Source organism: Silurus meridionalis, chromosome 16, assembly GCF_014805685.1.
Source record: "Silurus meridionalis isolate SWU-2019-XX chromosome 16, ASM1480568v1, whole genome shotgun sequence".
In the NCBI taxonomy this organism is placed as follows: Eukaryota; Metazoa; Chordata; class Actinopteri; order Siluriformes; family Siluridae; genus Silurus; species Silurus meridionalis.
In genome coordinates this window covers 6210560-6222741 of record NC_060899.1, presented here as the reverse complement: position 1 = coordinate 6222741, position 12182 = coordinate 6210560, and the positions used below count along the sequence as shown (strand labels likewise).

Genomic DNA, 12182 nt, shown 5'->3' with positions numbered 1-12182 from the left:
TGGAATTGGGGTTGTAATTATCATCTTGACATAATGAGATTAGATCATAGTGTCAGGCAGTGGCACAACATGATCACTCAATATCAATCAAAAATAAATATCACAAGAAAACCTAATTTTAAGTTGCTTAAGTTTAAATTCAAACTTAAAATTGCAAGTAATTAGGACATATCACAGGCATCTTATTGCTTTCAATAAAGCCATCCTTGGTTTACAGATATGAGGAATGACGAGTGATCTTACAGTAATAATCCTCATTGAAAAGACAATAGGGACTAATTGGACCCCACCCATGTTTATTTTGTGGTGTTTTGTGATTAAATGTATTTAAAGGATTTTGAAACTAGGCCTTGAAACTAAGTGTAATATATAATAAAACAGGTGTGCACAGGAACTTAGAAGAAAGAAAATCATGGCAGGTTGTCAACTGGATGCTTGAAAGTGAATTACTGTATTTATGTTGAATTCCCTAATTTGTTTAATAATGTTTTTACTAGGGAACTAAAGATTACACACTCTTTTAATATTAAAAGTGATTCAGTAGAAGGCAGGAGCATACAATAACATACAGTAATAACACAACAATTATGGTTAGAACTTAAATATATACTTTCAGTTCTGCATAAAAAACTAAATAGGTACATTATGATTAAAGTGCAGTTGATTCGAATAATTATAGATTATTTTAAATATATTTTTACACATTTTATAGTGTAATTTGTAGAACAAATTTATTTTATAGTCAGTATTGTAAGTGTGAGGGTGAGTCATTCTGCCTATGTATTTTTTTTTTCTTTTTTAATGTGTGAGGGTAACTTGAAGAACTTACCTTGGAGTGGTTCACCATTCCTCATCCAGGTGATTGTGGGTTGTGGCTTTCCTGAAGCATAACATTTTATGTGTACCTCTGATTTTATTGGCACAATTTGGCTTTTTGGCTCTTGCACCCAGTGTGGTGGCTCTAAAAAAAATTGAATATGATTATGAAAATGTTCAGACTATAACTTTTAAGCTTGCTTTAAAACATTAGAATTGAGTAATAATGGTATCTAACAGTTTTAAAACCTTTTCTATTTCTTTCAGTTTTAATTAGAATCTAAGCAGTTCTGAACCTGAATTTAACCTGAAATGGTACAAAGGTAAGCGGTAAGATGCCAGAATTGTTAAAATGTTTAGGTTAAACAAAAACGATGTACTAAACATGTATGTATGAGTTATACCAAATGCAAAGAAGTAATGGGTCAATTCACAAATCTGTTGGAAAACACTGTGGTACTACATTAAACTCTCTTAAGCAATATTTGGACAGTTTCATACTGGAGGAACTAGTGTATTGCTTTTCGAAATGGTGAGAAATTGGAAAACAGGCAGACCATTCTAATCCTTAAAATCAAATATATAAAAGCATATTCTCTTTATTAATAAAAATAAATGTTTTGTTCATAATCAGAACACGGGTAATTATTGTAAACTATATGATCAATAATTAATTTAAAACCTTCTACTGTAATATCGAAGACATGAGTCGCTTGACCAGCAGAATTCTTTGCCTTGCACATGTATTTCCCATTGTCTTCCTCTGTGACTTTTGGTACAGTCAACCATTTTCCATGATTCCTGATGTTGCTGCGTTTTGGCAACTTCCCTTCAATCTTGGTCCATTCTATTATTGGTGTGGGGCTAACAGAAAGAGTATATATTAAAATGATGCAATTCAACAACACGCAGCTTTCACATTTCTGTGTATTATAGAAAAAAATAATTCAATTAATGAAAACACTGTATGAATTTTGTGATAAATATACTTAATATTTTTAAAAAGTATACAAACTTACAATCCTTCTGCAATACACTCAATCTCGAGATCCTGTCCTTGCACCAGATATGTCTGGGTTAGATCACCAGAGGGCACCAGAAGATTTGGTTTTCTGTCTAAAACTGAGAATGTAAATTCCAAAAGATACTGTAACTGAAATGTAAACCATAATAATCATGATAATCTATAACAAACAATAACTAGGGAGAAAAAGAATGCTAATTGACCTGTGAAATCTGTTTCACCAGTTGAGTTTGCTAGAAGAGAAAGAGGAATAGTATTTGCTTATGGAATAGCACACTAACAAAAAGATAATAATCATCAGTAAGGGGCCACATGTCTGAATCCACTATCAAAATTTGTTTCCTGGAAAATATATTACTTTACATTCAAATAATGTACTGCTAAATTGATTTATTGCTATAAAATCAAATACATTTATGAAATTCAGTTCTGGATTGTGAGCTTAGATATCTAGCACTGCACATTTCAGTCAGCATGTAAAGAATGTGACATACAAGACATGACCACAATAGCCAAGGCAGTTTTCTGGACGATGGTGCGAATTTTTGGGAAGCTAGCAAAACAGCAGTAGTTGCTACGACTGTCTTTTTCTTGCACGTTTGAAAAGTACAGGTTCCCATTCAAGCCCATGGACACTCGCTCATCTTGGTCAATGTGTTGAAGATCTGCAAACATTAACAAGATGCCAGTTATGTAAAAACAACAGCTGATGTTATAACATAAAAATTAGCCTTCATCAAAAGTTGCCAAACATCCCACAGCCATTTGTGGCTGGTAGTTCAAGATAGCAAATCTGACCATGCTTTCCAGGTGCCAGGTGTGGCATTCACTTCGTTTCACAATCAACCTACAGGGATACTAGCCAATCATGGGCTGTTTCTAGCTCATTCATGCAGAAAGTGGTGGACCACCTCAAAGCACTGCATGAGCAGAAGATTGAAAAGATTTGACATTTCTCAAAGGAAACACAAAACAGCCTTCCTGTGTTCCTATGATGGAGTAATTTGCTCCATTGGCTGCCATCCATAAATAGGCATTGCATCATCAGGATGTGAACTCTCAATCCCCTGACAATAAGCCTCAATTTTTCTGCTGTGCTGTCACATCTTTAGTAAGGCTGGAGACACTTATATGTTTAAATAGCATATCTCCATGATATGGTTTGTGTGAATCAACAACCATCTGCCTTTTTTTTTGGAAAGTTTAGTATTGTGCCATGCAACTAGATAACAAATGATTTTATATGTGCACACTCCATATTTATATTTCAAAAGGAAACAAGGCATGGTTCAAAGCAACAGCAAAGTTACTGGGAACTGAGACCAAATCAACAATAGTTGAGAATAGTTTAGTTGTTTGTTTGTACAGCATATAGCAATCATTAGCTTGTCATTCATTTTGGCACATAAATTATATTTTCAGAGAATACAATTTTCTTTTTCTTAGAAAAAACTGTAGATTTAATACAAAGAATATTAGATCAACTTTTGTTAAAGTGAACATTTTAGTTGATGTTTGGAATGATGTTTTCAACCGTATGCATAAAGAATATATGTGAATGTACTGAATTTGTCTACTGTACAGAATATATGTAAATAAAGTTTTTGCCTATCTATTTTTTGAGACCACATCCTGATTATAAAACTTATGCCATGTTATTGTGCTGTAATAGAGAATACAGTACGTATGTGCAATGTCAAATTGTGTGCTCTTACAAGATAAAAACACTCAAATTATTATCATCAGAACTGGAGCTCATCAGTTTAAGAATTCCTTACCAATAGTCATCCAGTAGAGCTGACGAGGTGGAATGCCGCTGGGTGGGTTACATTCCAGGACCACTGAGTCTCCCACTTTAACCACTGCTGGCTCTATGATTTCTTTTGGAAACTTTGGTAAAGCTTTGCAAAAAATGAAAAAAAATAAAATAAAATGCCTTCAAGTCTTCTATAAATATATTTTAAAAGAATTGATATTTCTGGAAAATATCTTACTTGGTACCATGAAGTGGGTTTCCTCTGACATTGCTACTCCCAGTTTATTGGATGCATAGCATCTATATTTACCCTGATATTCTCCAAGGTACTTGTTGTTTGGAATAACAAAACTTCCACTGTTTTCAAAGGTCTGGAGTCTTACATCATTATGTGGGTTAAAGTACAGATTATTTTTAGTCCAGTAAATCCTGTTAAATACAAAATACAGCACAAAAATAGAGATTTCTTTACCATATTCATTTATATATATATATATATATATATATATATATATATATATATATATATATATATATATATATCTCACTTCGTAAACTTTATAAAAAAGTCTGTTTAATTTTGATACATTTTTAAATACTATTTTTCTTTTAACACCCAGATCATTTTAATTATTTTTAATAAATAAACTAATAAATGACAATCTACACTATCAGTCAGTGACATGTCAGTTTAACTCACACTGGTTTGGGATTTCCTGTAGCTTCACATGTCAAAGTAAAATTATCTTCAAATGCAACAGCCACAACTGATCTTTCGGAGTGAGATGTGATTGTTGGTGGATGCTCCACTGTGGAAAAATAAATATTACAATTGATTAAACATGCAGAAAAAATATATATTTCAATTTGCAGTCATAGGTAGTAGATAATGTCTATTACCTATCCAAATAGGTAGAAGATATTGTTGAACTGATTAAACTAAATAACCTATATATTGTACAGTATACGTTTTCTTAGGTTTATCACATCAGTAGTACACTGCACTACTGAGAAGTGTGTTGAAACGAGAAGCGATAGCAAGCAGAATCATTGTATATGTATATGAAGCATAAAATAATCGCATAACAAACACCTGTCATTGAAATACTTTGGTCCCATTTTGTACTTTATCTCCAATACTGTCAGTCAATATATAAACTATAGAACACATGTAGATCATATAATGTAACTACTCCAGACATCTATTTGAAATATAGTACATATTATGTAAATACACATTACCTGTTTTTCTCATATGAATATCACTGATGTGTATGACTGGAAACAGACCACAGCTTAAAAATCATGGAACAGCACATAATGATGGTAGCTGTATTATGTAACCACTTCCCTTCATTTATAAACAAGTTTTCTTTGTAAAGACATGTGCCCTAACAGCCTTTATATTGATACTTCTAGATATTATAGAGAGCTTTGCTCTAGCGGGTATGGAAAAATTCACTTGCACAGTAGCAAACGAAACCAGGAAACCACCAAGTTTTTTGTTATACAAGCCATAGAACATTTGAAACCCATTTAAAATGTAAGCATTAGCCTTGATATAATTTTGTAAACATGTTTCTTGCATATGGTTCTCACTCTTTACAAGCATGTAGAATGTATGTATGAGATTAGCTCAGCAGAATCACCAAGGTGACAAAGATTCTTTAGAATTTGAGAAGGACATATACAAAGTGCACCCCAGTTACATATAAAAATAAAACTATATACAAATGCAAACTTCACTTGACTGCTCAAAGTAATTTAAAGTTTAAGGAGACCCAAATCTGACAGTAGGTCGAGCTGTAACATAAATTACTAACATAAGTACTAATTAGTAACATAAGTACTAATCAATGTACTATAATACTAGGTCATGTACTATAGTAAAATACATTACTATAGCAACAGCTTTTACTGCAATGTGTATGCCATGCAATCTTTGATTTATACCCAATGCAAAATAGATAAAAAATCGCAAAACAAACATTTTACCGTAATTTCCGGACTATTAAGCGCACCCATTTATAAGCCGCACCCACTGAATTTGACAAATATTTTTATTTTGAACATAAATAAGCCGCACCTGTCTATAAGCCGAATCTACACTGAAACTAATGAACTTTACACAGGCTTTAACGAAAGACACATTACACACAGTGTAACGGGTAAAATATGTTGCGCTTCCTTTAAGAGCATATCGGTATTTTGGGAATAGCCTGGCACTGCATTTTTCCGCTATTACTGCATGTGTGTGCAAGACGAGGATTATGTCCTTATTATTTTCTGATGCTCATTTCTAAGTTTCTTTGACTAACCACTAACGCTGTTGCCATGAAAAATAAAAAAGCACGAGTTTTGGAAACCTGTCTGTGCTTATATGATTTCTGTTGCAACTGGAGTTATCGAGCTCTCCCTTCACCCAGACTCAACGCGTTACAACGGCTTGTATCTAAACAGAAGCCTACCAAGAAAGTCATTGTTCACTGTCTTCCTCTTTCCTTTCACAACTATTTCTCTCGAGAGTTTTTCTTTTTCTTTTTTGGCATCGTTGTGCGTTTAAAAAAAACTTTTTTTCTCCCGATGCCGTGCAGCTCAGAACACAGGTGAGGTGCGTTTTTTCATTTCCGTTCGGAAATTTCATTGGTCTAATGTTATGGGGTTCAGTTTTTTGGCTTGAAGTTTGTGAAACCGGGAAAAACCCAGGAAAAATTCATAAATAAGCTGCTTCGTTGTTTAAGCCGCACTTATTTCTCAGTTAAATAAAAGTTGAGGTTTTTGAGTGAATGACAGTTTATTGCTGCTATAACGGAGCAGGATTCTAGCATGAATTCACTTCTTTAAAATAACATAATAAGCATTCAGAGTCATTCATTCATAAATTAAATTTGTAAACTCACCATGAGATCTGGCAAGCCAGTGGTAAAAGCCTAACAAGGAAATATAACATTTGTGTCAAAATGAAGAAACTCAATGCCCAACATACACTGAGGCCTACAAACATGGCCTCACTGTATTCTACCACCCAGAACTCAGACACTGTACTATATTCAAAGTAACTGGTTTAACAACAGACCTGTTTTCAATTACACAAAAACACTCACAGCCACACTTTAAAAGACTGTTTCAGTTATTCATGGCTTGCAAAGCATTCAGTCAACATGACCTGTTTCCAAGCCTGTTTTCATTGTTTTTCTGATGTTGTCCTATCTTTGCATAATCTTAGTTCATCCTGTTTGTCGATCACCGGATGTCTGTTTTTGACCTAGCTTATTTAAGTCCAGTTTATTTTAATTTTTTTTCCGCACAACTAATACACAAGGACAATAAACAAGAATTCCTGTAAGGAAATATTCTGTTGGCATGCTACTGTTTATTTAATTACTTTTATGTTTGTCTGTTTGTGTGGTCAGAGGCTAATTTTACTCATTTAAAATATTCTATCGATTAACGAGATGTTTCTAGGTTAAAGAAGATCTGACAGAATTTATTTAAAGATGCACACTATTAAATAATAATTATTATAATAATTAAAGAATGCATTTCTTTGTAATAGCCATCCACACTCGGGTAGTGAGTGGTACACCATACACCATAGTACCTTTTTTTTTTAGTTGTTGTTTTTTTTATGATCTACCACACCTGGTTCAAAAAGTGCAAGCTTTTTGTTGGAACCTCAAATAATTAAGGTTACAGGAGTGGCAGAGCTAGCTGTTCCAAAACCCTGTTTATGCAACAAATTTCCAGTGAGTATCAAAGACTTAATAGGAGGCTAAGTTCGAGTTGAAACCTATTTATTTAGCCTATTGTTATCATACCTTTAGGTAAAGGCAAAAATCATATGGGTTTATTGAAATGTTTAAAATATTGGTTTTGTAAAACTGGGATGTTTGGATTCAATCACCACCTGACCTATCCAACCTCTTACATGTTCATTCAGGTTTTTTGACAATGTAATGACAAACTGCTTTATGTCCTAAGGCAACCTCATGTTTGTGTTACCCTTCTAGTGCTCTCATTCATACTGTCATAGCTAGTCTATATAGAGCCCTGATGGTTTTAGTATTGAAGAACTTGAAGAACTTCGGAAATTAGTCACAATGTTATTCGAAATATCTATTTTATTTTGTTTAGGAAAGACCATGGTGAATAGCTGCAAGGAAAAGAAAAAACATTTTGTTTACTCAAAAATCAAAAGGAAAAGCTATTCCTTACTATGTTACTTTCTATATTTTGTTAAGTTTTGCTAATTTCCAAAGATTTGCTGTTAAGATTTGCTGTTAAGCTTAATATTTAAATATTTTGTGCCAAGTAATGTAAGTTTAAACATTTACAAATAAGCACTAAATTATCAATGATATTGACTATAATACATATTTTCTTAAAGCGAGGGACGTTTATTTATTACCTAATGATTTGTTCATAAAATGCACTGGAGATTGATTTTGTTTGGTAAAGTGCTAAATCTGACCCCAAAGCATTAAAGTAAAAGCATGATAAATATAGAAGGTGCAACAGACAGAATTTCATGTAAAGAACTTTTTTGTTTTATGGACTGGTTTGCACATTAACAAATGATCACATCTCTCAGATGTGTAACAGGACAGGGTAAATAAAATTATTTGAACAGCAATTCTTTTGTTGAGCTTTCTTTCTCATAAATAGACAGTTTGTGTTAGGAGCTTACAACAGAAATATTGCATTATATTGTAAATTGAAAATGTATTTCTGTTATAACTGTGAATTTGTATGTGTATTTTCATAATATGTACTGTAGTTTTAAAATATACTTACGTGTACAGTAGTAACAAAAAATTGCATGTATAACTGTCAATTCACAGTTTTTTATACACACTTGCATTCATTATATTAATACCACTGAACAGTTGACAGTTAAGGGCCTGGTTCAAGGGCACAGCAGTGGCAGCTTAGTGGCACTGGGATTTTAACTAATGATCTTCTTAGCAGAAGTCTTGTGGCTTAAAAACTGAGCTACCACTTTAAATAAAACACCATCAACATTTAAAAAACTCAAAATGCATGAGTTCAGTTTAACATATGCTGCAGTAAAAATATTGTAAACCAAGCAAAGCAACCACGTAGACATGCATGACCAGACTACTTACCCTGAGGAGGTACTTCTAGGCTAAAGGCAATAGAAAAGACGATGAACAGGATCCCAGCATCAAAGCTCCTTAGTCTTCTCATCCCATCAGTTTGATATGGACAATTATTCACACCAAATTCTCAGTCAACCCTCTTTACAGACTTTTTGGAGAAATGAGAACTGTAAGGTAAGAAATATGAAAGATGTATAGAGAGTAAATATTAGCCTTTTTTTTACATAAATGTTATAATTCTATTAAAATCAAATACCGTACACTGAAAACACAGGGCAACAACAGATAGGTAACTATGCAGGAAATAGGCAGGAAATAGGCAAAAAGGAAAGTACCTTATTATCCTATTTCTAAACTATAAATAAATACCAGTACTTGTTCTAGTAACTGCTGAATATTTATGCTAATACAAGTATGTAAAATGCTTAGCTAATTATAGATTTTTTAGCCATATAAATAATAAACAATTAAATAACAAACTAATAAATAATGAATAACTGACCACACAGCATTAATTTTAAAAATGCAAAGCCTTCAACATTCTGTAACCTAATACCTTAATATTACCTTTATATACCTGAACATATTCGAAAAACCTCAATATATAGAAATATAAAAAAATTCACACTCTTTTCTTCACTTCTCTAACACACTCTCCATTACTTTGCACTGTTGACCCAAGATACATAAACTCCTCCTTCTTCACCACCTCTTCTCCCTGCAACCAAACCACTCCACTGCCCTCTCTCTCATTCACACACATGTTCTCTCTTACTGACTTTCATAAGTCACTTTAAAACTATATAGATACAAATTTAGGCAAAAAGATTTTTTGGCTAAATTTGTCTAAATAAAATGTCTTAATAAATAACTACTTATTAGTTCTTCCTTAGTTCCTGCTACCCATGAGTTGTTGAACAATGTTATCAAGCGTTACCAAAACAGTAGAGATGTAAGCAGGCAATATTTAACCTGTCAAACCCAGTGCAAACAATTCAGTTTAATTTATTATTTTCTGTTTTGTTTTATGGACATTGTCACAAAGTAAGCTTCCATAAATAAATAGTGTGAATAGAGTGCAGTCTGAGTGCATACTAAATAATACATATATAAATAAATAATAAATTTACCCCTATATGTTTATCTTTCTAAGTTTATTCCTAATGAGCAAGACAGTGCTATTGTTGGCACAGAAACACTTCCTGAGATGTTGAGAGGAAGAAACCTTGAGAGGAAGCAGATCTGAGTGACAACATATAGTGTGATTTTAAAGAACTCCATCCCAAAACTGGGTACCATTTGTTCAAGTGCAACTATGTAACTAAGAAATTCAGTATAGATTTATTGTAAGTCTATGTTGTTGAAACTCACAAACTGTTTACTGTTGAAGCCTATGAATAGCAATTATAGTTTGACTCTTGTAAAAAAAACAGTTGGCATTCAAAGCTATCTTTGTTCATTGTAAGTGGTACAATCCATAGTAATCTCATGTATTTCTAGCCTGTCTATGTGGCGTCATCATTAACACCTTTGTTGTTACAAATGTAATAGCGTACTGAGCTATAGGTGATCACTTAATACAGAATTATATATATTGTGCAGTATGAATGAAAGTAAGTAAATTAAGTTCAGTGTTTACTGTCAATGGTTGTATTGATCCTACTGAACAATCCCAGATGCAGTAAACATGCCAAAGGCTCATTCCAAACATAACTCAATATCGCGTGCAAGAAGAAATAAAAGACAACTCCCACCAGTCATGTCAAATAACACCGACATTAAAAGTAATAAATTAAGAAAAAAGATGTGCTATTATTGCTGGTTGGGGATATTAATGAAATTGTGTGACATTTAGTGCAATTGCTTCAAAATGTATTAAAAGGTGCTTCAAAGAATTACACACCAATTGTACAAAGTAACTATGTACTAACTATGTACAACTTAGTTGTACAACTTTGTAACAACTTAACCACAAGAAAATTGACATCTTTAGATGGTTCACAGTGTAACCGCAGAACTGCAGGGTTTATCATTGCCATCCTTCAAGTTAGACACAAATTGTAGTTTCTCGGAGGTTGGATCCCACATTATAGCCAAAAGATTTGTCTATCACACTTTACAAAAAGGTTATCCAATAGCAGATATAAAAATAGCAAACCCCAAAACCTTTTTTATTAATTATACTGGTACATGCACTAACAATAACACAGCGGGAACTGCTGAAATGGCAATATGCAAAGTGATTTCACAATCAAGACACCTTTACCTTGCAAAATCGAAACATAATCATAATGCGTTCATGTTATATCTTGCCATATATAACTTCAAAAAGCTTCTTTTTTAGTGCTTTATTTATGAAATAAAAAACAACTTGCACTTGCATATTTAGCTTTTTTAACATTGCCAGCCCTTAGTGGTGAATGGTGGTGCAAAAAATATTAATTCAGCAGCATGGTCAGGAATTCATTATTATGTAATTCATCCTTAAAGGACCTTTAACTCCAATGCATATGTTGTAGAGAAGTCATATCTAAGGATGAAGCAAAGCAAAGAGGAAAGAACCAACAAAATCTTTTCATCATATTTACAGTTGCGAGTGTAACTATTGTAGATACAAATGCAGCAAAGTGGATTTCTTTTTATCAGTTATTAAAGGGATTATATAAACGCATGAAAGAACAACAATAATGAAAGTAGTTAAATCAAAATCAAATTAAAATAAAATAAACAAGCACTCACTGCTAAACTTATGTTACTTCCAACCGATACTTTATGATTGCTTTATAATTGCTGACACTTTAATTGGATTTAACCAAAAGGAAATGTGCCAAGCAAGATCCCAGGCTTATCCTAGATATTTAAAACTCTTGCACTGAAACAAACAAATACAACTATTTTTACTTACTCAAACAAGTCCCAATCTGTAGTATCCTTTACAGATCAGCTCAATAATTCACACTTATGGCAAAACACAGGAAGTAAATAGCTACTACTGTACTAAGTACGTTTAAGCTCTCAGCATGGTGCACTAAGCCACACATTCTCTATCCGTCTCTCCCTATCTTTCACACACACGCACACACACACACACACACACACACACACACACACACACACACACACACACACATACACAAACACAAACACCGATATGCTCTGCCACTTCAGCAAAGTACTAAATCAGAGTCGGTAGACATGTGTAAGCAAAGCCTCTCCCTAGGCAAGAAGGCTCACTACAAGGACAAACATTCCAACAAACCCTGATCTATTCAAAAGTCATTAGGTTATGATGCAGTAAGTGACAAGTTTATTGAATATTGTATGTAGTAAACTCCAGCTGCTATGGTTGCAGTACAAGGAATTTTGTGTTAATGAGATAATGTTTTAATAAGCAGATGGAATTGCAGGAGTTCAATTAGACATTTAAGGATTAGACCATAAAACCTCAATAAAGCTTAGAACACAA

General features: G+C 33.2%; 1 protein-coding gene across 1 annotated transcript in view; it reads right to left on the bottom strand.

Moving 5' to 3' along the window:
* chl1a (cell adhesion molecule L1-like a) overlaps positions 1 to 11783 on the bottom strand; it is a 33013-nt gene extending 21230 nt beyond the window's left edge. Inside the window, 11 exon segments of the mRNA XM_046869569.1 lie at positions 830 to 961; positions 1499 to 1680; positions 1836 to 1938; positions 2044 to 2073; positions 2335 to 2505; positions 3619 to 3741; positions 3835 to 4025; positions 4297 to 4405; positions 6497 to 6526; positions 8723 to 8883; positions 11622 to 11783. Coding sequence (XP_046725525.1) covers positions 830 to 961; positions 1499 to 1680; positions 1836 to 1938; positions 2044 to 2073; positions 2335 to 2505; positions 3619 to 3741; positions 3835 to 4025; positions 4297 to 4405; positions 6497 to 6526; positions 8723 to 8804 — 1153 coding nt within the window. The 5' untranslated portion in view covers positions 8805 to 8883; positions 11622 to 11783.
* Between the last annotated feature and the right edge of the window lie 399 nt (positions 11784 to 12182).